This window comes from Hemitrygon akajei, chromosome 30 (genome assembly GCF_048418815.1).
Source record: "Hemitrygon akajei chromosome 30, sHemAka1.3, whole genome shotgun sequence".
Lineage (NCBI taxonomy): Eukaryota > Metazoa > Chordata > Chondrichthyes > Myliobatiformes > Dasyatidae > Hemitrygon > Hemitrygon akajei.
This window is the reverse complement of record NC_133153.1, coordinates 38,245,351-38,272,357: the sequence shown is the minus strand read 5'-3', so window position 1 is coordinate 38,272,357 and position 27,007 is coordinate 38,245,351. Positions and strand designations below refer to the sequence as shown.

The following is a 27,007-nucleotide window of genomic DNA, read 5'->3' as shown; positions in this document are numbered from 1 at the left end:
CTATACAAGACGACATCGTTAGTGTTCTCAGGCTCCTCGTTTGGTGACGAAACGTTTGCAAGTAAATTGCCAAGATATATTATTATTTTTTCTTGTTACGTTATTTCTTAATATAAGGCTTTTCCCGATTGTATGATGTGCAAATATTCTTAGGGAATTATGGAGACAATTATTAAAACAACAGGTCTGGAAGATTATCAATATTTTTGCTAGTTGATATCAATCAGTCATATATTTCATTATATTCTTTAACACCCTCTGTAGATGAGTTTTGCAACACAGTGTGGTTTGCTGAGCAACTACCCAAGTGCCGGAGAGAGGATGGGCCTGTTTCTAATGTCTGTCTAGCTCACATCAAAGATCAGCTTTAATATCCTGGTCCCAGAGGAAGGTTGTTTCATTTAGATGTATACATGTGTGTGGTTGAATGACAATAAACTTGCACTTGATGTTGTGCCTTTAACGAGGGAGTGCCCTGATGAAGGGTCTTGGCCCAAAACGTCAACTCTTTATTCGTTTCCATAGGTGCTTTCTGACCTGCTGAGTTCCTCCAACATTTTCTGTGTGTTGTTCTGGATTTCCAGCTTATTTTTACATTTGCGGACAAAGTGTTTTGGATTTATCTTGTTCACTTTTTTTTTAAGTGCTTTCCAAATATTTCATTATCAATGTTCTCTGTTGTTCATTCAATATATAAATAATGTGATTATATTTTCACACCTCAAGGTTTGCTAAGGACGTTGTTTTATGTTGCAAAGGTCCTGTGTTTAATCGGGCGGTGATTTTTGACTGGTATATCCTATCCACTGCAGGCAGGGGAGTCAGGCTATACTACATTGGGGGAGAGGTCTTTGCCGAATGCTTGAGTGACAGCGCCATCTTTGTTCAGAGTCCAAACTGCAACCAGCGCTATGGGTGGCACCCTGCAACCGTTTGCAAGATCCCACCAGGTAAATGTATTGGCGGGGTATTCGTATGGGAAGGGAGCTGGTGGATGGGTGGAGACTGGGTGGGAGGAGAATAGGTAGGGGGTTTGGGTGGTGGGAATCCTTTCTATCCAAAATATTTCCCGCTCACCCTTAATTGTTTCATAACACAGTGTTATCTGAAAACTTTCTTTCAATCCTGAGTGAGGCTTCTTAGACCGGGCAGTAATTATGGCTCCAAGTGTCTTAGTATAAGCTCTGTTCTTTGAGAAGGATGCTGCAATTTTGGCACACCAAGGGAGCTAATCCCTGATAGGCAAGGGCTAATAATCAGCACGATAATTCAAGGACGGAATACATCTCTTTTATCTTTAATGGGATTTGTTTCATAACACTGTGGCCTTGTAGTTTCTGATACCAAATACTGAACAGTTCTGTAAGGAAGACGGGCTGTTGCAATCGTTAACACATCAAATAATGGGCTCCTGTCCTTTAATTGTAAAGGCTGCATTCTGGTGAAGATTATAACGGGCTGATACTTAACCATTCAAAGGCCAAGATAGTAGGGAGGTGGAGAGGATGTTTTTTATATTGGGAGTCGAGGACCAGAGGGCACAACCTCAGAAGGTGGGGTTAGGGGAAGGAGCACAAGCTGGCAGGTGAGAGGGAAGGTGGGTGTGTGGGGAAGGGGGATTTAAGTAAGGAGCTGGGAGGTGATAAGTTGAAGAGGTAAAGGACTGAAGAAGATGGAATCTGATAGAGGACAGTGAACCATTGAAGAAAGGGAAGGGTGAGGGGCACCAGAGGGAGGTGATGGGTAGATGAGGAGAAGGGGTATGAGAGGAACCAGAATGGGGAATAGAGAAAGAGAGAAGGTGGAGAAATTTCTGGAAGTTAGATAAATCGATGCCAGCATGCACTCCTTGCCATCTTCTTACTCTGGCTTCTGCCCCCTTCCTTTTCAGTCTCGATAAAGGGTTTCAAACCCGAAATGTCAACTGTTTATTCTTCTGCATAGATGCTGCCTGACATCCAGCATTTTGTGTGTGTTGCTCTGGATTTCCTGCATCTGCAGAATCTTGTGTTTGTTTTATTGCCACTTGTCCAGGAGGATAACTTTACCTTTTTTAGATTCCAAGCTTGGTAGTCCTACTGTTCCTTAGGATTTGCAGCATCTGTAGAATCTCTTGTGCTTGTAATTTGTTGCCACAGACGTGGTTTCTGATGTGCCGTGGGGCTTGTTCACTTCTACTAACAGGATGCAACCTTAAGATCTTCAATAACCAGGAGTTTGCAGCGTTATTGGCTCAGTCAGTGAACCAGGGTTTCGAGGCGGTGTACCAGCTGACCCGAATGTGCACAATTCGAATGAGTTTTGTCAAGGGTTGGGGAGCAGAGTACAGGTAAGCTTTCTGTTGCTCGATAACAAACCTACCGAAATGATTCCATAACCTATGAGCTCGTGTTCTGGGACTCACATCGTCAATACTTATTTCCTTTTATTTCCTCCTTTTTGTGTTTGCACAATGAGTTGTCTTTGCATATGGATTCTGTGACAGTCTTTGCTGTGTGCAGGTTTTCATTGATTCTATTATGTTTCTTTGTATTTACTGTGAATGCCCACAAGTAAACTAATCTCAGGGTACATGTGGGTACTTTAATAATAAATTTACTTTGCCATGGCTGCCACTTACTACTTTGAGCTTGTCGCGTTGTCCTAAATGAAGGGAGGGAGGGCGTGGGGCTGATTGTTTTGCAAATTTCTGTCAGATTCCTCTTCAGTGAGGCAGGCTCACTACTCACATGGTTTTCCTGAAGCGTAGGTGTCGAGCCCACTGAGTTTATACTTATTCAATCTTCTGTAATTGACCCTGAGCTTGGCAGACGGCATAGTGCTAGTGGCAGAGGCACACGCGAGCAAGGCTGTCACGTTAGTGGTGGGAGCATACACAGGCAAGGCTACATATTGATGGCACCAATTCCACATCAACTTGCTGGATTTAATAGTGTGAACAAAAAGCAAATAAAATTAGTGTTGTGTAGAATAAGTCCAAAACTACCTAATCAATTCAGGTGCATTAAATATAGACACAGCCATTGGTGAGCATTCTTAAACTGCTTGGGTCTAATCCCTACATAAATTTGCCTACCTCTCCATTTAACATTTACCATCTTGACTAAGTTTTTGGTCTCTTCTTCTAATATCTCCTTAAAGGACTTGGTGTTAAATTTTGTTTGAGCATATTATGAACACAGAACAGTACAGCACAGTGGCCCATGATGTTGTGTCAACCGTTTAACCTACTCTAAGATCTATCTAACCCAGTGGTTCCCAAATTGGGTGGTATCTCCTCCTGAGGGAGGTGGGAGTTCCTAAGGGGGCAATAAATATAAAGGGGGTGCTCAGCAACAAGGCAGGCAGGTAGTTGAGGGATTAGCTTAAAAAATGAGTTACTTATTATAAACATTGGATTCTCCATGCCTCATAATTGATTACAATGATCACGTAATTACCTCATGTCTTGCTAACCCACCATTCTCTTAGACTTTGCTTGAAGCTTGTTATAGTTGTTGAAAAGCATTTCTGTGACACTTCTGTATCTGGCATATCTGAGAAAACTGGACTGAAGACATTGTGTTATTTTAGGACCCACTCATGTATTATTGATGTTTGTTACTGTAGTACAGTGTTAACTAGAACAACTCCCATACTCTAATCACACAGACGCAATTCCTTTCGATTAGGGTATGGCATTCAATGAAGTCAAATTCAGAATCTGCCCTTTTGAATGGTCTTAACCATACAGGCAACCCTCCTTATCCGCGAGTTCCGCATCCGCGAATTCACCGCGAATCGAGAAAACTCGGAAGTGCTCTTCCAGCACTTGTTGTTCGAGCATGTACAGACTTTATTTCTTGTCATTATTCCCTAAACAATGCAGTATAACAACTATTTTACATAGCATTTACATTGTATGAGGTATTACAAGTAATCTAGAGATGATTTAAAGTATACGGGAGGATGTGCGTGGGTTATCGTGGATCGGGATCGAAAAAAATCTTAAGTTCTAAGTAAGTCTAAACAGGTACATCCAGTATTATTTAGCGTCAGTCAAACGTTTGTCTTAGTATATACTATATATTTTACCTTTCTATGCATATAAAACACTTAAGAACATATGTTTCAGCGCTGAGAGGATCAAAAACCCAAAACCCAATAATTAAACCACTGCGTTGCTTAGTAATAATTGTAGCTTTCATCGGAGCAGGGCCTTTCTCACTTTATCCTTTAAAATTGTTCCGATCGTTGACTGACTGTAGCCTAATGCTTTTCTAATGACCGATGGCGTTTCACCTCTTTCCAATCGCTTTATTATTTCCACTTTATTTTCAATCATGATTATTTTCATGAACAGAAACACTGCGGTATCAGAGCTCTCTCGCTGGGTCCTAATGTCCACAGCACTGAGACAGGTTGAATAAGGGACTTGAGCATCTGTGGTTTTTGGTATCCGCGAGGGGTCCCGGAACCAATCCCTTGCGGATAAGGAGGGCCAACTGTATTTCCCTCGCCCACTTTATGTCCTTTGAGGCAGAAAGTCAGGTTTTGCCTGAGCTATGAAGACGTCATAACTTGCCCCTTGACTGATCGCATTTCAAAGTTTAAAGTAATTTTATTATCAGAGTATGTATGTAGTATAGAACTCTGAGATTCATATTCTCCAGATAGCCACAAAACAAAGAAAGCCATGGAAGCCGTTCAAAGACAGACATTAACCACCAACCCCATGTGTAAAAGATATCGCACAAAAAAAACAAATTGTGCAAACGGCAACAAGAACATTAAACCCCCCCCGTACAAAAAAACAAATCGTGCAAACAACATTAAACCCACCCCCCTACACAAAAAAACATACTGCGCAAATGACACAAATCATTAAATACTGTTTCAGAGGTGTGAGAGAGGAGCTTTCCTGGGTGGATTGGCGGGGGATACTGGCAGGGCTGACTGCAGAATAGAGGTGGCTCAAGTTTCTGGAAGTAGTTCACAAGGCGCAAGATAGATAAAGAAGTTCTCAAATGGCAGGGCTGGGCAACCTTGGCTAACAAGGGAAGTTAAAGACTGCATAAAAGCAAAGGAAAGGGGATATAATGTAGCAAAAGTGAGTGAGAAGTTGGATGATTGGGAAGCTTTTAAAACCCAACAAAAAGCAACTAGAAAAGCCATAAGGGAAAAGATGAAATATGAGGGCAATCTAGCTGATAATATAAAGCAGGATACTAAAAGTTTTTTCAGTTATATAAAGAATAAAAGAGAGGTTGAGAATTGATATTGGACCTATGGAAAAATTATGCTGGTGAGGTAGTAATAGAAACATAGAAATGGCAGCTGAACTTAATAAGTACTTTGCTTCCGTCTGTACTGTGGAAGACACTAGCTGTATGCCAGAGGTCCGTGAGTATCATTGCTATTACAAGGGAAAAAGGTCAACAGAAATGTCTTAAGGTGGATAAGGCACCTGGACCAGATGGACTACATCCCAGAATCCTGAATGAGGTTGATGAAGAGATAACAGATGCATTGTTCATAATCTTGATTCTGGCATGGTTCCGGAGGCATGCAAAATTGCAAATGTAACTCCACTCTTTGAGAAGGGATGAAGACAAAAGAGATTAAACTATAGGCCAGTTAGCCTAACCTCAGTAGCTGGGAAGTGTGGGAGTCTATTAAGGATGAGGTTTCGGGGTACTTGGAGACTAATGATAAAGTCGTCATACTTTCTGTAAAGGAAAATCTTGCCTGACAAATTTGTTTTGAGTTCTTCGAGGAAGTAACAAGCAGGGTGGACAAAGGAGAGGCAGTGGACGTCATTTACTCAGATTTTCAGAAGGCATTTGATAAGGTGCCACACGTGAGGCTGCTTAACAAGATAAAATCCTATGGCATTACAGGAAAGATACTGGCATGGATAGTGGAATAGTTGACACCCAGGAGGCAGCAATTGTGAATAAAGGGGGCCTTTTCTGGTTGGCTGCCAGTGACAGGTGATGTTCCTCAAGGGTCAGTACTGGGACCGCTACTTTTCATTGGAGAGAGTTCAGAGGAGGTTCACGAGGATGATTCCAGGAATGAATGGGTTAACATATGAGGAGCATTTGGCAGTTTTATGCCTATATTCACTGGAATTTAGAAGAATGAGTGGGGATCTCATTGAAACTTACCGAATGTTGAAAGGACTGCGGACGTGGAGAAGATGTTTCCTCTGGTGGGAATATCCAGAACTAGAGGGCACAGTTTCAAAATTGAGGAGCGACCTTTTAGAACAGAAATAAGGAGGATTATTTTTTTAGCTAGAGTAGTGAATCTGTGGAATGCTCTGCCACAGGCTGTGATGGAGGCCAAGTCCGTGGTATATTCAGAGTAGACGTTAATAGATTCCTAATTGGTCGGGGCATTAAGGGATATGATGAGGGGGCAGGTATATGGGGTTGAATGGGATCCAGGATCAGCTATGATGAAATGACAGAGCTGACTTGATGAGCCGATTTGATCCTATGTCTTATGGTCTTAACACAGCAGTAAATAAAATCGAACCTCTTGCTCTCCATTCTCAAATATTTCAAGAGCTTTCTGTTGAGAATAATGAACAGCTTGAACATTTGCTGTTGCATACGCAAGTCAGTTGGCTCTCAAAAGGGAACTGCCTGAGACATTTTATGTTCTTTTTGAAAAATTCTTTGAAGGCTCGAATGCTTCATTCAGTATTCAACTCAAGAATATGAAGGAAATTATGTGAATTTTATTAAAGTCAAATCAGTCGTCTCCACATTTCTGTTCAAGTTAATCCTTTTTAAGTGCATATTGGCTGTCAGGACCTTTGCCTCTCGAGTTGAAAGAGTAAGAGAGAATACCAGATGATGATCTTCATGTATACTGTGCCCACCTGGGTGAGCTGCATAAAGACATGTCAGAGATTTCCCAATCTTTCCTCAATCCAAGTTCCAGATTGGGTAATAATCCATTCCTGAATACTTATAATGAGGAATTGCCAGGAAGGAAGGAGGGAAAACTGATCTTGCTACTAAATGACTTTGAACTGAAGCTGAGGTTCAAAGAATCATATCAAGACTTGAGGTGTTGCAGAAATAAATCTCTGAATGCTACCCTGCACTGTGGAAAAAGGTCAAGATGCTCTTTGTTGCCTTTCCAACATCATATTTCTTGGAACATGGATCCAGTGCAGTCACCCAACTTCTTGCAAAGCAACAAGACAGGCTGCAAATTACTGAACGTGGGGATCTGAGACTCCGTCCGACAGCCGTTGAGAAGCTGATATCACTGCATCAAACTTATCCATCTCATTGAAAGGTGAAAACACAATGAAACAGTGAATAGTTGGACTACCCAATGTACACTCTAAAGTCAATGAAAATTGTTTCACTGTAATTAAATAAAGAAATTTTATTTCTAGCTTTAAAGAGATCTGATTAATTTTTGCACTTATTTCTCACTGTTTTGAATTTGCAGTTCCTATTTCACTGAGCATCATAAATCAAGATTCTTAGAGTTGGAAAGGGAGAGGAGCCACTGAGGATATAGTCTAAGAACCATGAGGGCAGTAACTCAGAAGAGAGTGGGAACCAGTGATCCTTTGCACGTAGCTCCCTCTTTTTCCTTCATCCATATGCCTCAGAGTTTCTTAAATGCCCCTAATGTATCTGACACTTATCACTACCCCTGGCAGCTCGTTCCACATGGTCAGCACTCTCTGTATATTAAAAAAACAACCTCTGACATCCTCCCTGACATTTCCCCCAAATGCTTTGAAGTTATGCCCCTTGTATTAGCCATTTCCATCCAAGGAAAAAGTATCTGGATGTCCTCCTATCTTCTTGTAAACCTCTGCTAAATAAAAGGGACATCTTGGTGCACAAAAGGTGCTTTATAAACAGATGTGAGGAAAAAATAATTTTCGCCAAACACTGACCGAATGGAACAGATGGATGGAAAGCTGTGAGTATGTGGCTATGTCCCAGTGTGTGAGTGAGATGGTGGTCTGCCTGCCTGTTCAGTTACCTTGTAAGATGTGGCATTTCTTGCCATTCTTCAAGATTAATTCCATTCTTTGGAGATAAAAAGGGAATGCTTCTGCTAAATTGCACTGTGTATTTCTGAATGGCAATGCCTCCAAATTAGCTTGGTAATTCAAGATGTATATTTTCTTTTCACATTTGTGTTTAGCAGGCAGGCGGGGCAGCAGCAGCCCTGATTAGAAGCCCCAACACCCTCCAGATCTACCAGATGTTTAAAGACTTTGCTGGTTCTCCTCACATGCAAGTATCAGCCAAAACTCCAAAGTGTTGGCTCCGGTCCAGCTAGATAATCACATCCAGATGCTAAACGCACGCAGAAACACACATACAGACGGGGGAAAAAATATCAATGCTGCCCTCAAGCCACTTGTGAACAATTTAAGTTAAAGCTGAGAAGGTGGGAGGGGATTGGGATTGAGTCAGGAAGAGGAAGGGATCATTAATTATCAAGAAGTAGATAACTACTCCACAGCAGGTGGTGTGTTAGTCCTGTGACAACTTTGGGCACTTGCTGGAATGATAGCTGACCCAGTTCTGTTCTGCCGTCCTTTCCGACGGAGCTCTTGACTTTAGGTGGCACTCTCATTCCTGCAGTAGTGGGATGAGAGTTCAAGTCCCACTCCAGCACACCAAAATAGGGTAACAGAGGAAATGAAACAGATTGACATTCGGAAGGAAACAGTGATGAGAAGACTGATGGGACTGAAGGCTTACAAATCCCCAGGTCCAGATGGTCAGCACCCTAGGGTACTAAAGGAGGTGGCCCTGGAAATTGTGGATGCATTGGTAATCATTTTCCAATGTTCCTTAGATTCAGGATCAGTCCCTGAGGATTGGAGAATGGCTAATGTTATCCCACTTTTTAAGAAAGGAGGGAGGGAGAAAACAGAGAACTATCGACCTGTCAGCCTGACATCGGTGGTGGGAAAGATGCTAGAGTCCATTATTAAGGATGAAATAGTGGCATATCTAGATAGCAGTGATAGGATTGGGCTGAGCCAGCATGGATTTACCAAGGGTAAATCATGCTTGACTAATCTGTTGGAGTTTTTCGAGGATGTAACCAGGAAGTTAGACGGGAGAGATCCAGTGGATGTAGCGTACCTTGATTTTCAGAAGGCATTTGATAAGGTTCCACATAGGAGATTGGTGGGTAAAATCAAAGCTCAGGGCATCGGGGGGAAGGCATTGACATGGATAGAAAACTGGTTGGCAGATAGAAAGCAAAGGGTAGCGGTGAATGGGTGTTTCTCGGAATGGCAGGTGGTGACTAGTGGGGTGCCACAGGGCTCGGTATTGGGACCACAGCTGTTTACCATTTACGTTAACGATTTGGATGAAGGCATAGAAAATAACATCAGCAAATTTGCTGATGATACTAAGCTGGGTGGCAGTGTGACATGTGATGAGGATGTTAGGAGAATTCAGGGTGACTTGGATAGGCTGGGTGAGTGGGCAGATACTTGGCAGATGGCGTTTAATGTGAATAGGTGTGAGGTTATCCACTTTGGGAGTAAGAACAGGAAGGCAGATTATTATCTGAACGGTGTAGAGTTGGGTAAGGGAGAAATACAAAGAGATCTCGGAGTCCTTGTTCATCAGTCACTGAAGGTGAATGAGCAAGTGCAGCAGGCAGTGAAGAAGGCTAATGGAATGTTGGCCTTTATTACAAAGGGAATTGAGTACAAGAGCAAGGAAATCCTCTTGCATTTGTACAGAGCCCTGGTGAGACCACACCTGGAGTATTGTGTACAGTTTTGGTCTCCAGGGTTAAGGAAGGACATCCTGGCTGTAGAGGAAGTGCAACGTAGATACACGAGGTTAATTCCTGGGATGTCCGGACTGTCTTATGCAGAGAGGTTAGAGAGACTGGGCTTGTACACGCTGGAATTAAGGAGATTGAGGGGATCTGATTGCAACATATAAGATTATTAAGGGATTGGACAAGATAGAGGCAGGAAATATGTTCCAGATGCTGGGAGAGTCCAGTACCAGAGGGCATGGTTTGAGAATAAGGGGTAGGTCATTTAGAACAGAGTTAAGGAAAAACTTCTTCTCCCAGAGAGATGTGGGGGTCTGGAATGCACTGCCTCGGAAGGTAGTGGAGGCCAATTCTCTGGATGCTTTCAAGAAGGAGCTAGATAGGTATCTTATGGATAGGGGAATCAAGGGATATGGGGACAAGGCAGGAACTGGGTATTGATAGTAATTGATCAGCCATGATCTCAAAATGGCGGTGCAGGCTCGAAGGGCCGAATGGTCTACTTCTGCACCTATTGTCTATTGTCTAAAATCAAGGCACAGGACTAAAAGGGAGCTGCATGGACATCCCTGAGACATGACTCCATCTGACAGTGCTGATGGCACCCAAGCTGTTCCTAAAACGTTGAGGAGCCTAAAGACATACACTCAACTTTTCAAGAACAGCCTTCCATCCGCCATCAGATTTCTAAATGTACAGTAAATCCATCTTTAAGGATTTATTGCTTTTACTACTTTCGCTTTCTTTTTGCACTACTTAATTAATTTTTAATATATATATCTTAATGTAAGTTTACCATATATTTTATATATTGCACTGTACTGATGCCGCAAAACAACAAATTTCAAGCCTCTGGTTCCTTATGTTATACATCATTGGCTGCCAAGCTGTGGAACAGCCTGAAGGAGAGGTAGAAGTTGTTATACAAATACAGGTATTACTTTGTCAGGCTGTATGTTTCATTGCTGTTGTGGAAAATCTCAAGAGTTTGACCTGTAACATTTTCTATTTATCTTTCCACTGGTGCTGTCTTACCTGAGTGTTTACAAACATTTTACCTTTTGAGTTTCCTTTGTGTTGTTTGAGTTCTTTGCTTTCTCTTAAAGAAACAAATCTGTCTCATCAGGGAGATTATAGTTAAAAATATAACACTTAGAAAATGTGCTTCACTAGCCGCTGCCTCTATTTGCCCACCCTCCAAAACTCCTCACTGTCTCAGTCACTTCCTCTGAAAGGCTTCTCATGATTGGATTTTTGGCTGAGGCTACATAGGAAAAGCTCTAAGCACTAACTTGCTGAGATCCCTTGTCCACACAACTGCTTAACATTATTCTGCTGTGAAGTCTCATTTTGTGAAAGAAGCTGAGCTTCTAAAAATTTTTTACTCATTATGGGATGTGCCATTTATTGTGCAGTTCTAAGTACGTCTGACTTGCAGGCATCAGCCATGTTGGCATGCCTGGAATCGCATGCACCCAGTATAACCCAAAATTCTGATGTTGTTTAAGAGTTTCCTTTTGTCTTGACGTAATTTTCACTTCTATTGCTGCTTCTCAGTTTGCAGTTGCTGTGGTTTTATAGGAACTTAGTCTTCCATTGAACAGGATCATGGCTGCCTGGCCATTTAATCATGTTTGCCTTGTCTTCCATAATCTTTGATTACCAAAATGTCTTTGGTTATATAAAGACTGTACCGTGGGGCGGCACAGTGGTTAGCACTCTTTGCAGTACAGGGGATCAGAGTTCAAATGCCGCCCTGGTTTGTACAAGGTGTTTGTACATTCTCCCTGTAACCACGTGGGTTTCCTCTGGGCTCTCAGGTTTCCTCCCACAGTTCAAAGACCTACCAGTCGGTAGGTTAACTGATTATTGTAAATTGTCCCATGATTAACCTTGTATTAAATCAGGGGATTGCTGGGTGGCATGGCTGTTAGGGCCTACTCTGTGCTGTATCTCAATAAATAACTAAAATTAAAACTTCACCAAGTTTAAAATTAGCGTTTGTCCCAGCATTAATTTCCACCATTTGTTCATGTCATACTGCTTCCTAACTTGCATCCAGAAAGACCTAGTTGTAACTTTTAGTCAATTTTTATTAGTCCTAAGTTTTCTAACTGGTTTCCTTCATCGTCCTTATGATACTACCCTCTTGAAAAAAACTTAAATTAACTCCTATTCTTTCAAATGTCAGGGAATACAGCTCCAGTTTGTGAAATCCGACTGTTGGAGCCCTAATATCTATCTACACTGCCCTTGCTATTCAGACAAAGCATCCTAAATTTAATCCTTGGTTATTATTATGCGTGTTCAAAATGAGAGATCTGATCTGAAATCTAATGGAAAGCTGACCAATTCTGCCAGGGAGTCATAGAACAATACAGCACAATTCAGCTTAACCAGTCCATACTGGCTAGAGTCCACCTAGCTAGTCCCAATTTCCTGTGTTTACCACATATCCCTATAAGCCCTCCGTGTACTTATCCAAGTGCTGCTTAAATGATACTATAGTATCTGCCTCAACCTCTTGCTCTGGCAGCATGTTCATATTCACCTTCATCTACATGGAAAAAGTTACCCTCAGCTCCCTTACTCCTCTCACCCTAAACTATGCTGTCTGGCTTTGGATTTATCTACTCTGGGGAAAAGACTATTACCATCCACCTTGTCGGTGCCTCTTGTATCTTGGAACTTCTATAAGGTCACCCCTCATTCTTTTGCGTTCCAAGGAATAAAGTACTTTGCCAAAGCCAGATAGAAACTGAGACAAGTCCAAGGAGCTACAATTTCTTTGTTATCTGATCCAGACATGGGTCTGGTCTGGGAGCTAGGCTCCATTTCAAAACAAGTTTTACTGTTATATATTTAAGAAAGGGGACTAGTCATTGAATGAGGTGCTCTATAAATGCATATTTTCCTGAGTATCACCAGTAGATATAAATTACAATTAATGGTGGCAGCTGAATGTATAGTTTCTGTTTGGAGGGGCAGACATGGAATCAGGTGTCGTATTCATTTTCATGACCTGTCTTTACCTCTGTAGGCGCCAGACGGTGACCAGTACTCCCTGCTGGATTGAGCTTCATCTGAATGGACCTCTACAGTGGCTGGACAAAGTCCTCACCCAAATGGGATCACCGACCATTCGCTGCTCGAGCATGTCATAGAAGATTGGCTTCATCTCAGGGAAGACAGCTGCCAGATTTTATGGGCCTGGCTGTAGCAGATAATTTATAGAAAAATAAAACAACAGAAGTTGGATGGTACCCACCACTGGTGGTTTCTTCATGAGTAATATCAAGTACCATCTTTGCCACCTCTCCACCATAACTGTTAGCACTTTCTGTGGCATTGCTGTTGGGAAATATTTACAAAAAGAACAACATCGATTTTCAATCTCATTTTCTAATGGAATGAAAGGAACTCATTATCTCCTGCAACCAGCTGAATTTTTTTTTCTTCCAAGTACAAGTTGGGCCATTTTATATTATTTGACTATTCTATGTCCTACTTCCATGCAGCTACTGTTCATTCAAGTTGTACAGACAAGTGGATCTGGTTGCTTCCTTCCAGCAGCATCATGAAATTTTTGATGATTGAGCCAAGGGTGGCCATTGCCATGGTAACTCAAACCAATTTGTTTCATTTAAGCGGGAAGCTGCAAAGCCCTTCTGCCATTCACCATCATTCTTTTGCAATATGTGATGGTTTGGAACTCTCAGTGGTCCTTCTGCCATGTCCAAATATCACATCATGAGATTTTGGAGAATGAGGGGCCTTTCTAGGACAATGTTTTGGTGTGCAGGGAGTTGTGATTCCTTTTGCCAATAATGTTTCTTTCCTCCACCTGTTTTGTTTCTAGTAGTATAATGGAGGGTCAACTTGCACGCTAACCTCCTGCTTTAAAAACCCTCCACTTTCGTAGTGAAGAGTTGAAACAGATTTACGAGCACTTGGTTATTGTAGCTAGGAGCTGTTCTTTTTGAACAATCTAACCTACATCGAGAACGCTAAGAAACACCATTGTATAGTATTTTTTCTAGATAAAGCCGCTATATGAATCAGTTGTAGAAGTGTGAATGTGGTTAACAAGAGTTTAGTTAAGCCAATTTTTACGTATTGCCCTCCCTTGCCCTTGGGCTTGTGATGCCCTTACTATACTCTCCAATTCCCACATCTTGGGCAAGGTACTGAAAGCAGCTGGTATCTGTGGAACTGTACCCTAGCGATAGCCTTTGTATAAGGGAGCATTTATTCACCCTAGTTTCTTTACTTGCTACCTTTACAGTAATAGTTTTTTTTGTTAGTTTTGTGTTTTTGTGAAGGGGTCCAAATCAGATTTCCAACACAAGCAATGTTTGTTTGAGAGAACTGTAACAATTCATAGTAATAATTGCTGTTGGTTTACCCTAAACAGACAAAAAAGTTTTCAGCGGTGTGGTGTTTTCATTAATAACAGACCAATCTCACAGAAGCAAAATGGAAAACCAAAAGACTGCAGATGCTGTAAATCTGGGGTAAGAAACAAAGGCCAGCAGGTCAGGCAATATATATAGAGGGAAATGGGCAGTCAATATTTCAGGTCAAGACTCTGAACCAAGACTGGAAAGGGGTGATAGCCAGTATAAATAGATGGGAAGAAGGGGGCAGGGCAAGAGCTGGCAGGTGATGGTTAGATACTATCATCTGGATCATGATTTCACTTGCTAACTCTTGTTCTTCTTCCCCACGCCCCCACCCCCACATTTTTATACTGGCTCTCTCTCTTCTTTTCTTACAGCCCCAAAGAAGGGTGTTGACCCTAAACATCGACTGTCCATTTCTGCCAAGTTTCTCCATGGCCTTCATTTGATGCTCACGGAGGTAAAACTTGCTGCAATTGAACGGAAAGATCGATTCAGGAGAGCACAACTTGACATTACCCTGCTTACCAGAAGTGAGTGCATTGGGATTTTTCCAACATTCTCATCTCATGACTGAAAAGTTTTAGATCTTATCTGAATGTATCTGGAGGATTGATGGACAACGTCTGAAACTAAAGACGGGTTACCATTCAGGACAAATATTCTGCATCAGAACCAGACTTGGGCAGTTTGTCTTTTCCTTTCTCAGAACAATCTCCTTGTTTGTAAAGGGGTACACTAGCTGTATCTCAATTCAAAGCAGACAGTTATAACAGCCACTTTCTATTTCATAACTGCCTCTGCTGTTAACTGTTGCAACCAGAATTTCATCATAAGGTAATAATAATTGAACAAGAAATGAAATAGTTAATTAAAACTGCTTTAAGCCTGGACTCTGCAGAGCTCTGTAAATCACTAAGTACAAGGTAAGCACTTATTGAAAGGTTTGAACTAGTCAGCACATTTAATACTTGTATCGGTGAAGGAATTTATAATGGAATGAGAAAAAGTGAGTTACATTGGCTCAATTTAGACATGTGACTAACCCCAGATGAACATTTCCAGTATTTTTTTTCCCCTTTTTATGCTCTAGATCTTTTCACCTAACTGGAATTATTGATGCACAAACATAACAGTATAATGATTAATTAAACTTAGAATAATGAATAGGCTTGGAGGATTTCACTGGCATGATTTACATAGTCAAAAATCAAATTGAGAGAACTCAACCTTGGGTCTCAGAAACCTAATAGAAGAAAACAGGGATGGCAGCTATGAGATCTTGGGGAAGTATAGGTTATAATTGATGTAGAATATTAATTTCAATGTAGCCAATGTACGTAGAATGTTTAGGCACTTAGTTAACTAAAGCTATGACCGATTTCTATAGATACAGCTTTAAAAAAAATTGCATTACAATTATAGAAATCTCAAGCTCCACACTAGAATAATGTCAAGGGGAAAGTGACCAGAGGTTGGAAATGTTCGGCAATATGATTCTTATCAGTTAACCCCCCCCCCCCATCCCCACATACACTCAGGGTCCAGTATCTCACTTAAATGTCACTTTGTGTGTGAAATGCATGAACATATGGGAAAGATATTATCGCAAGCCATGTTTTTGTGTGTTGGGTAGGGATCAGTAAGTGTCAATTCACATGAGAAATGCTAATGATATTTGCCTAACTTTAGCCCTAAGGATGAAGTTAGTTGATTGTTCTAACAGTTTGTCTCACACGATATTCTTGTCATTTTCCACTCTCTAACCTATTTTACTTCAACTACTTCATCTAATTCTTTTTCAACTCTCCCTATAAGCCCCTTTTTATTTTGTTCATCTGCAAGGTACTTATCTTTCCCTTTTGTGACATGCTCAGTGTACATCTGCATATGGATTTACCTCTGTATTAAAGGGAGGGTGCCCTACTAGGTTGGGGCATTTTTGCATTTATCTAATTTCCAGAATTCTTGGTGCTGGTTATTTTTGATTGACATATCTGTCTGTCATTCCCTCCATTATTACGCCACAGTGGAAATGTGTAAAGTGCTGTCTCCTCTCTAGAGAGGAGTTTTAACTCTAGGGAATCTTAAAATTTAGTGGTTTTTTTGGACTGGAAAGTAACAAGGGAGGGTATTTTGTACAACAGACAACAAATCACAGGTTAATGTATGCTAATTTCAAGTCACAGGGTTACAAAATATCATCAGGTTACCTGCCTGGAAGACTTTGATAGAAATTTCTGTGTAATATTTTTAATTACCAGCAGGGCTGATACTTACATTGGTGTTGCTATGGGCAAATGCCACTAGGATGCTGTCTTTTGGGTGAGATAACTAACTTGAGACCAAGTTAGCTCGTCTGTACCTTGCAATCAACCAAGAGCAAACTGACTGGTCATTGCCACATTAGCTTCTTGAGGAACTCTGTATTTCTCCCAAGTGCATTTTAGCACATGGCCAGATGCATGTTTGAGAGAGAGAGAGAGAGCACAGAGGCTGAACTTGCCTTTCATTTGAGGATTCATCTCAAGAGTGCCATTGAGCAAAACAGCAGCAATGTGGCAGACTTGCAGCAGTAAAGTAAACTTTTGAGGAAGACCAGTCCCTGATCATGATAGACAAGAAGTACAAAGTTCTCTCTTATTTCAGGCAAGTGTTGAGGCTGGTGCTATTTGCTGTACTTAAAGCAGCCGTAGTGATGCATGGGGGTGCCTTTGGGGAGCTGTCCCAACCATTTTTCTTGCCATCTCCATAGGGACAAACAGCTGGCCTCAATTCCACACCTCAGCACAAACTTACTCAATCCCTGTCACAGACATTTCCGTGTGGTTTCCTCTGGCAGCTGGTAACACTTATGGAGGAATATTTCAAGCATGACTAAATTAGATTTCAGATAGAAGATTGTAATAACTGACCTTAGTGTATACTTTTTTAAAAATTGCACTCCTTTACATCATTCATGCTTTATTTTAAAGTTGCACACAGGAACAATATTAGAATAGTCTGCTCAGGATTTCCTTGGATATAAAACAGTATTTTGGAAAGCACATTAACCAAGATGTCATGTCTTGTTCCTTATTGAGCTAAATGGTAAATTTTGTCTATTTTATTTCTAGCTTTTGATTGTTTAAAAATCTCAAATCCATAATGCAGATTTGCAATACTTGCCCTATACAGTGCAATAATCATAACTAATATACGAATAATCGTATATTTGTATCACGGTTGGAGAGGTAATGGGCAAATAGTAGTTTGTGTGGGCATCTTGGTTGGCATGAGCGCGTTGGGCTGAAGAGCCAGTTTCTGTGCTATATTGTTTGAAAATCCAGACACACAGTTGCACACAAGACATGATTGTTGCATTGTTGAAGAAAAATTGTTATATGCCTGCCTTGTGGAGGCCCAAACTACAAGACATCCATGGAATGGAATGTATCTTGCTTACCTGAAGCGAGATTGTTAGGAACAAAGATTTCCTGCTCCTTATCATCATGTCCCAACTTTCACCCCCACTCTGTACAGTTAATTGGCATCATCTATATTAATTTATAGCATGTGGAAAACACCAGCAAAGCTCATATTTATTGGCCACCCCTAATTAACCCAAACTATGTGATTTTCTAGGTCATTTGAATAGATAGGTAACGGCCAAATATATTTGGTATGTTTGGGCTCAGAGGTGTGAAAGATGAACATTTCCTGACAGATCCACACATCATTTAAGGCAGTGAGATTTATAGGAAGATGCTGTTTCCTGTTCAGCATTCCTGCCTGCTGCACCTCCCACAGTACCCTTAGGTCAGCTGCAGAGTCATCACTGGGAACCATCGCTCATTGATGTTTCAGTCTCTTAGCCCTGGTACATCTCCTGGCAGCGGAGCAGCACCAGGGACATCTCGCTGCCACCCCCTGCATCTTCCAGTGGAGTTAGTCAGTCGCCCAATTTCTGTTCTTCCTCCTCAGCCAGAGCCCTTTCCTGCCGCCTCAGCCATCTCTCTGGTGGCCCTCCTGAGCCTCGCTCCAGTCGCTGCCATATCACGGAGTAACTTTGTCATTGATGTGCCAACGAAGTCCTGGCATCCTACTCCCACAGGGTAAATGATGATCCTCTAGCCAGCTCCCTTACACTCAGCTGCCAGGTCTGAGTACTTCAAACTCTTCTGCTCTTGGACAGCCTCCACTCCTTCCTCCCGTGGGATGGTTAACCCAGTGAGGATTGTCCTGCTGGCTGTGGACTACAGTACTATGAGAGAGTCAGTGTCACTTTAACTATTTCCTTAGCAGGTTATTATTACAGTGCTAAAGATTTCAACTTACTTGATTTTCTTTAGGTAATTTTGCAGCATTGGTTTCAATACAGATTAAATCAACAGAGCACCATAGATTCAGGGCAGATCTTCCAGTCATTCACCTCAGAGCAGGCTGTTTCTTCCATAACACTCCAGGCTGCAGTCTTCCAATGGGAGGTGCATTCCCAGCCTCAGCAAGGCAGGGCACCCAGCCTTCTTGCAATGCAAGAGGGTACGAATAGCATCAACAGCATTAAGGCCCTTGCCTTCAGCTGTCAAAGCTCTTCAAAGTTAAAAATTTAAATGACTGGCATTCGCAATCAGTCAGCATGTCAAAAATTAAAACAGGTAGTTTTTTTATACATAAAAAGTGAAACAAGCACAAACACTTTAAGCCAAAGGCTTTTCTTGAATTTATTGCATTCCATCTGACAGCTGATTTCTCCCATTTTAATGAACTCATTTTGCTTAGCTGCCATGGGAATCAGTGGCTCTGTTTCCTGGCCTGAGAGCAGGGAAAGTTAGAACTTAGTGCTGCCCTGTTGTTTTCCACAAAAATACCAAACAGGCTGCACAAGTTTGCATGGAATATTGTGCCATAGGGATTGCCATTATGGATATTTCCAGCGGATCCAGGCAGATAAGACCTATTATTTGGTTCTTAAAGTTCCACTTTGCCTTGGTTTCTCATGAGTCACACTGACAAGACGGAGGTAAATGCCCAGGTTGATGCAAAAGTGTATAAAAATAAGTACTTATGGCCACTACGTACATTCAGTTACCACCCACCCAGTCCCTGTCCTGTACTCAGGGTCAGCAAGTAGTTTTGCCTGACATACACAGACAGAACTGTGAAATCATGCAAAGATTTGTACTTTTGTACATAAGCTCTTTTGTACTTACCCTCCAATCAAGAATGAGGAGAAAAATTATAGCAGAATTAGTTGAGACAATTAAAATGAACATTACATTTTGAAATTTTACTGTCTATAAATCTTTAGCTTGAGCAAGAGACTAGCATTCTGCAGTACTTCTGTACATTGCAGATTGCCAATTTGACCTGCAGGTTATCTAGCCCCATTCCAGCTGCTCAATCATGCACCCTGCAGTAGGCTGAGTTACTAAATTAGCAGGGCAGTACACCAAGGCATACATCATTAGAAGTATTGTCTTGCCCTAGGGCAGATTTAAGGTATGCTGCCATTCTTGTTCAAAGACCCGAAGCAATGTGATGAGACTGGGATGAGAATTCCCCTTCTCGTAACATTTGTCATAACATCAGAAAAATGATTTTGCCCAAGGTCCATGGAAGACAATTTAACCATGTACTTTACTAATTCAGAAGAATTAATAAAAGGGAGTAATTCTGTGCCAATACATTAAAGCAAAGCTTTGAAGATTTTGTAGTTAGTGTTTAAACAGTTAAGTAGGCTTACTTTTGATCTTATCAGAAAGATGGCAGCCTTCCCAAGCATGCAGTGCAGTGCATTATTGCATTAAGTACCTCTCCACAACAGCATCTGTGATGCCTACAACTGTGGAATAGTCAAAATAAAGCTGTGCCCTGGTTATGTTTTTTTTCCCTTATTTAATTAAATGTAATAGATCTGAAAAGATTCTTTCACTAATGATTGGCCTGTAAAACTAAAGCTAGTTGAATATCCATAAACATGAGAGACGCTGGAAATCCAGAATAACAAAACATAAAATGCTGGAGGAACTTAGCAGGTCAAGCAGCATCTATGGAAAGGAATAGAGTCATGATTTCAGCCCAAGACCCTTCATTAGGACTAGTGTATTACTCTAGTTCAGGGGTTTCAACCTGGGGTGTATGGACCCCCTCGATTAATGGTAAGGCTCCATGGCATAAAAAGGTTGGGAGCCCCTGCTCTAGTTGAATACCTGTCTACAGTATTGTTTACTGGGACACAGATGCCATTTGGATCGATGACCCTGTAATCTACATCAACATTTTACCAAGTTCTGTAGAGGTATCTGGTTTCTCTCTAAGGAGCATTAATCGATTTAGTTCCAGCAGACAATGCTGTATAACTACTATTTTAATTAAGAAAAGGTGCTTTCTTGTACTTTAGTGTTTTTTTTTCCTACTTTGAAGTGTTTGGAAATGGCCAAAAGTTCTTATGTAAATGTTTCAAATGTTATTAAAGTTCATTTTATCACACCAATGTAATTGTTTCTGCTTTCTGACTTACTATAATCACTGCCTTCAAAAGGTGGGGAATACCTACAGTTCTGACTCTGAAATTCATTGGTGAGTTACTCTCTAAGCAGTATTCCCTATACAATGCATTACAAAAATAACATACTATTTTAAACAGTGAAAACTGAGGCATAGGTACTAACCTCCGTAGTATTTAAGACATCATCAAGGAGCGGTGCCTTGGGAAGGCAGCATCCATTATTAAGGACCTCCACTACACAGGACATGCTCTCTTCTCATTGTTCCCATCGGGAAGGAGGTACAGAAGTCTGGAAGTACACACTCAGTGTTTTGGGAACAGCTTCTTCCCCTCTGCCATCCGATTTCTAAATGGACATTGAACCCGTGAACACTACCTCACTACTTTTTCCTATTTGTTCCCATTTGTTTTTCATTTTGCATTACTTCTTTTAACTATTCTATATATACATACATATATAAAACACACATACATACTTAATGTAACTTTTTTTCCATATTTATCATGTATTTCATTGTACTACTGCCATAAAGTTAACAAATTTCATGACATATGCCAATTAATTCTGATTATTTATCACGTCAAGTCAGTCACGGCCTTAATTGTGTTAAGAAGTGGTTACTCACTCACTCTCTCTTCATCACATTCAAATAAAAAACAGACATAGGAGCAGAATTAGGCCATTTGGCCCATCAAATCTTCTATCATTTCATCATGGCTGATCCATTTTACCCTCTCAACCTATTCTGTCTTCTCCCAGCAAACACAAGGAAATCTGCAGATACTGGAAATTCAAACAACACACTCAAAATGCTGGTGGAATACAGCAGGCCAGGCAGCATCTATAAGGAGAAGCACTGTCGACGTTATCTTTCATGCCCTGACTAATCAAGACCCAATCAACCTGTCTTAAATACACCCAGTGACCTGGCCTCCACAGCCACCTGTGGCAACGAATTCCACAGATTCACTACTCTCTGGCTAAAGAAATTACTCTTCATCTCTGTCCTAAATGGACACCCCTCATTCTAAGACTGTGCCCTCTGGTCCTAGACTTCCCCATCGTAACAAACATCCTCTCCACATCCACTTTATCTAGGCCTTTAAACATTTGGTAGATTTCAAAGAGATCCCCCTTCATTCTTCTAAATTCCGGTGAGTAAAGGCCCAGAGCCATCAGTCAGTCATACGATACACCTATCATTCTTGTGAACCTCCTCTGAACCCTCTTTGAAGTCAGCACATACTTTAAGGGGCACAAAACTGCTCTCAATGCAACAAATGAGGCCTCACCAGAGCCTTATAAAACCTCAGCATTACATCCTTGCAATTATATTCTAGTCTTCTTGAAATGAATGCTAACATTGCACTTGCCTTCAAAGTGCATTCAGGTGGTTATCCAATTTTCTGCATTCTTCATTACAATATACTCTGCTGAAAACAAAATAAGAATGCCATTGAGCATTAGGAACTGTCACATTCAAGCGCGGGCAGAGTTTTAAGGTGCTTGGAAGTAGGTACATAGGAGATGTCAGGGATAAGGTTTTTTTTACGTAGTAAGTGGTGAGTGCGTGGAATGGGCTGCCGGCAATGGTGGTGGAGGTGGATACAATAGGGTCTTTTAAGAGACTCCTGGACAGGTACATAGAGCTTAGAAAAATAGAGGGCTATGGGTAACCCTAGGTAATTTCTAAAGTACAGTACATACATGTTTGGCACAGCATTGTGGGCTGAAGTGCCTGTATTGTGCTGTAGGGTTTCTATGTTTCTACTCAACAACCCATCATGCAGAGACAGAACTTTGGAGACCATACTTGTTTAAAATAAATGTGTTGCAGGTTTATAATCCAGTGCCTTCTGTAAACAAAAGGCCCATTTTTTACAGAAATTGCAAAAATGTGGTATCAAATTTAGGTTAATAATTGTAATAAAGTTCTCCCCCAATACTTCCCTACTCAGATGAAGTTAAAGTAATCAGGAACAATAATATTTTTGCATTGTTGACTATCTCCTTCAAGAGAGGGATTAGAGGCTTGCATGCCTCATTGACCCGAAGAGCTATGTTGGCTGGAGTCGGTACTTTACGCTTTGGCTCTTGGTAGGCTCATCCATGCCAAACAGTTCAAAGGGTAGAGGCCAGACCAAGAGTGGTCCTCCAGGTTCAGCGGTTCGGCTCAGGGCTAACCACCTTGACTGGTGAACAAATTTGTTACAGAAACAGCACTGAAGAATCTTACTTACATCTGAGTGCAACAGTATTCCTGAGACTCCACTTGGGACTTGCATGACTGACAGTAATGAAAACCAAGCCACTAACATGATGAAGGAAACCCTGAACACCACCAGAGATAAAGGACCTTCAGTACTAAAGGCCAGCGACATAACAGACAGTAGGCATAATCTATCTACCAGCTCAAGGCATCTCTCCATACCCTCTGTCCAGAAATACATTTAGGCATTTACATCTTAAAGCATGATTCATGTAAAATATACACAAAGCCAAGTTATGTGGCAAATTCTTCTACTTGTGGAACTTTACTCAAGGAGCCCAAAATGCCCAAGGTATTGTATTTGCTCAAAGATTTATATAGATTACAAATTAAGGATTACAGCATATACAGCTGTTAGGGGTTAAATGGGTTGAGCTGAGGCAAGGTTCAGTAGAAACAAGTTATTGAATTGTGAAGTCAATGGCAGTGAAGTAGACCATTTATTAATGGAACAACAAGCACCTGAAACAATTTGTATTATGAGCCTTGATGATCACTGCTTGAGCATTTGTAAAGAATGATTCAATTTTGTCCGTATCCAGAGTGCATATAGAAAAACATTCTCAAAGAGGATCACATACACAGTTTATTTATTTCCCATATCAGACAAAGTTTAGAATTATTGATCAATTGACATTTTGTTTAACTGCTTATTTAATTCTAATAGAACATTAGCTTATGTCATTTGGGGAGATTAATTATTTTTTCCATCCTGGTAAGGGTTGTTAGCTCTGAGGAGAATGGAAGATCTCCAGTTTAAACAGCTGGCATCAATAATAAGTATTCTCATATCATCAGTAGCATGGTTATAAGTAAGACTCCCAAATAAATATGGTAGCAGCAAACCCAAGCACACATTTAACAAGACATCATCCTCAATTCCACCACCATCCTATCAACTTTAAATGAAAACTGACTGCATGCCAAGCAGTTAAGGGAAGGTCTGTGCTGGTGGTTATACGCCCAGCGGAAACTGAATTAGAAGAGCCAGGTTGATTTACCAGAGCACTTTTTTTGGACATAAGAAACACTTCCAATTCTATCTACCTGGAGTACAATTTGATAAAGCTAATGTAGAATATTAAAAGAATGTGTACCTTAGAAAAGAGTGGGTGGGGGTAAATGGTGTTTCTTCCCACAGGACTACTTCAGTCATATCTTTACTTGAATAAATATGACTGAAGTAGAGGGAGAAAATGCAAATAAAGATCCATACCTTACACACAATTAAAAACACTGAGTCACAGTGCTGGCACTGAAGTTACATGAGAAGTCTTGGCCTAGCAACACTGTGAGTGAAATGTCTAATGAGAGGCTCGAGCAGCACCTTGGCCCAACACACCACCATATTTCATCTGGAAAGCCACAAAATGGTCCAGCTCTTAATTATTCTCTTCATCAGACAGCTCCTCGATCTCTTCTCTGTCTCCACCAATGGCCATCCAAAAAGCTTTAGCAACCTGCCAAATAAAATCGGTCTAGATGTGAGTACAGTAAACAAATCCTTTCTGTAATCTGCAAACATCAGCTCTTCTCCACCGACAGGATGAGTACAAGACGACATTTTCCAAGGGACAGCGTAAGAAAAGAGCAGTTACATGTAAATGAGACAAAAAAACATTGCATGATGCATGTTAAATAAATCTATTGCACTGTTAGCACCAGTTAGTTATATCTTTGGCAAGTTTGGCTAAACAGTTCATCTATTCTGCTGCAAGTGATCTTTAGTAAAAATCAATTATTGCTAGCTTGTTGAGGTGGGTCTCCTTGATAACATTGCTACTTTCAACAATTCTTTATTTCACACTTTCTTTGCACGTAGACATCCAAATCGTTGCAGGGTGGAAACAAGACAAGCGATTAAAAAAATGTTAACTAATCTACGTCAGAGACAAAATAAAAAATACCTTCAAATGCTAGAAGACTGATATAAAAGCACAAGACATACTGAAATAACATGTTTGTTGCCTTCTCAAATGCACTGCGTTAAGATAAAGATACCAAAAGATTACCTAATGTTTTTTAATAGATCAGCTATGCCTTCCCAAATTTTCATACACGTAGCTTGAATTTAAATCATTCTCAAATTATTCACAGTAAACACTAACCAAGTATAGTGTTGGTTGAATGTTGCTCTTCAGCTTACTTAAATTGATACAACTATTAATTGAGAGGGCACAGTTTTAAGGTGCTTGGAAATAGGTACAGAGGAGATGTCAGGGGTAAATTTTTCTTTTTACGCAGAGAGTGGTGAGTACGTGGAATAGGCTGCTAGTGACAGTCGTGGAGGCAGATACGATAGGGTCTTTTAAGAGACTCCTAGATAGGTACATGGAGGGCTAGGGGTAACCGTAGGTAATTTCTAAAGTAGTACATGTTCGGCACAGCATTGTGTGCTGTAGGTTTTCTATGTTTCTATAACTAGAGTGATCTACTACACTTCACTATTCCTTCAGTTGGTATAAAAGTAGATGCAACGAGACTGTGAGGAAAGACAGGTAGATGATAGGGCAAAATTGTAGTCAGTTGAATGAGCTGAAGTGTAACATGGGGGCAAAATCAAAAAGGGTGACGCATACAGGACTGAAGGTTCTATATTTGAATGCATACAAAATAAGGTAGATAATCTTGTGGTGCAGTTAGATTGGTAGGTGTGCTGTTGTGGCTGAAAGATCATAGTTGGGGGCTTAACATCCAAGGATACCCAAAGGACAGGCAGGTAGGCAGATAAGGTGTTGTGGCTCTGTTGGATATATGAAATCAAATCCTCAGAAAGAGGCAGCATAGGATTGGAAGATGTAGAATCCTTGTAGGTGAAGTTAAGAAACTGCAAGGGCAAAAAGATACGATGGGAGTTATTGGCAGGCCTCTGAACAGTAGCCAGGATGTAGGCTACAAATTACAACAGGATATAGAAATGGCATGTAAAAAGGGCAATGTTGCAATGATCATCAGGGATTTTAATATGCAGGTAGATTGGAAAAATAAGACTGGTGCTAGACCCCAACAGAGGGAATTTGTAGAATACCTACAAGATGCCTTTTTAGACTGCTTCTGGTTGAGCCTACTAAGGCAAAGGCAATTCTGAATTGTGTGTTATGTAATTAACCATATTTGATTAGAAAGCTTAAGGTAAAGGAACCCTTGAGACAGTGATCATAATAGGATAGAATTCACCCTGCTGTTTGAGAGGGAGAAGCTAAAGTCAGACGTATCAGTATTAATGTGAAGGCATGAGAGAAAAGATAGCCAAAGTTCAATGGAAGGGGACACCAGTGGGGATGATGGCAGAACAGCTACGGCTGGAGTTTCTGTGAGCAGTTTGAAGGCGCAGGTTAAATACATCCCAAGATAAAGAAGTATTCTACAGGGTTGTTGACGCAGTTGCTGCTGACAAGGGAAGTCAAAGATAGTAAAAAAGCAAAAGAAAGGGCATAAAATCTAGCAAAAATTGGTGGGAAGTTAGAAGTTTGGGAAGCTTTTAAAAACCAACAGAAGGCATTTAAAAGCCATAAAAAGAGAAAAGATAAAAGAAAAGCTACCCAATAATAAAAAAGGGATACATAAAGTGTTTTCAGATATATAAGGAATAAAAGAGAGAGAAGAATGGATATCGGACTGCTGGAAAATGACGTTGGAGAGGTAGCAATGGGGGGAAAAAGAAATGGCAAATTAATTTAGTTAACTATTTTGCAGCACTCTTTACTGTGGAAGACACCAGCAATATGCCATCAATTTGAGTGTGTCAGGGGGCAGAAGTGAGTGTAGCTGCTATTACTAAGGAGAAGATGCTTGGGAAGCTGAAAGGTCTGAAGGTAGACCTTTCATCTGGACCAGACAGACTACACCCCAGGGTTCTGAAAGAGGTAGTTAAAGAAATTGGGAAGGCATTAGTAATGATCCTTCAAGTAGCAGACTCAATGGGCCCAGTGGCCTAATTCTGCTCTTAAGTTTTATGGTCTTATGACACAAGGCCACAATGAAGTAATGTGCCACAATCTATCCACTGGTCCAAGCAGGCAAATGGACAGGATTAATCACAAAACACAAAATGCTGGCAGAAC

At 40.9% G+C, this 27,007-nt stretch overlaps 2 protein-coding genes across 5 annotated transcripts in view; one reads left to right on the top strand and one right to left on the bottom strand.

The window, feature by feature from the left end:
* The window catches only part of smad3b (SMAD family member 3b), a 143,304-nt gene extending 122,648 nt beyond the window's left edge, over positions 1 to 20,656 (top strand). Inside the window, exons 7-10 of one of the 3 annotated variants that reach the window (XR_012096757.1) lie at positions 813 to 950; positions 2,185 to 2,329; positions 12,824 to 13,402; positions 14,561 to 20,656. Coding sequence is in view for 1 of the 3 variants with exons in the window: in XM_073032636.1 (XP_072888737.1) it covers positions 813 to 950; positions 2,185 to 2,329; positions 12,824 to 12,947 (407 nt within the window). In the remaining 2 variants the exon portion in view is untranslated. Of the gene's footprint in view, positions 1 to 812; positions 951 to 2,184; positions 2,330 to 12,823 lie in introns of all 3 variants that reach the window. The other 2 variants (XR_012096756.1, XM_073032636.1) reach the window with 2 other exon arrangements.
* Positions 20,657 to 23,516: 2,860 nt separating this feature from the next.
* Positions 23,517 to 27,007, bottom strand: part of aagab (alpha and gamma adaptin binding protein) — a 58,953-nt gene continuing 55,462 nt past the window's right edge. For both annotated transcript variants that reach the window (XM_073032638.1, XM_073032639.1), the window contains exon 10: positions 23,517 to 24,403. In XM_073032638.1, the coding sequence (XP_072888739.1) occupies positions 24,326 to 24,403 (78 nt within the window). In that variant the 3' untranslated portion in view covers positions 23,517 to 24,325. The remainder of the gene's footprint in view (positions 24,404 to 27,007) is intronic.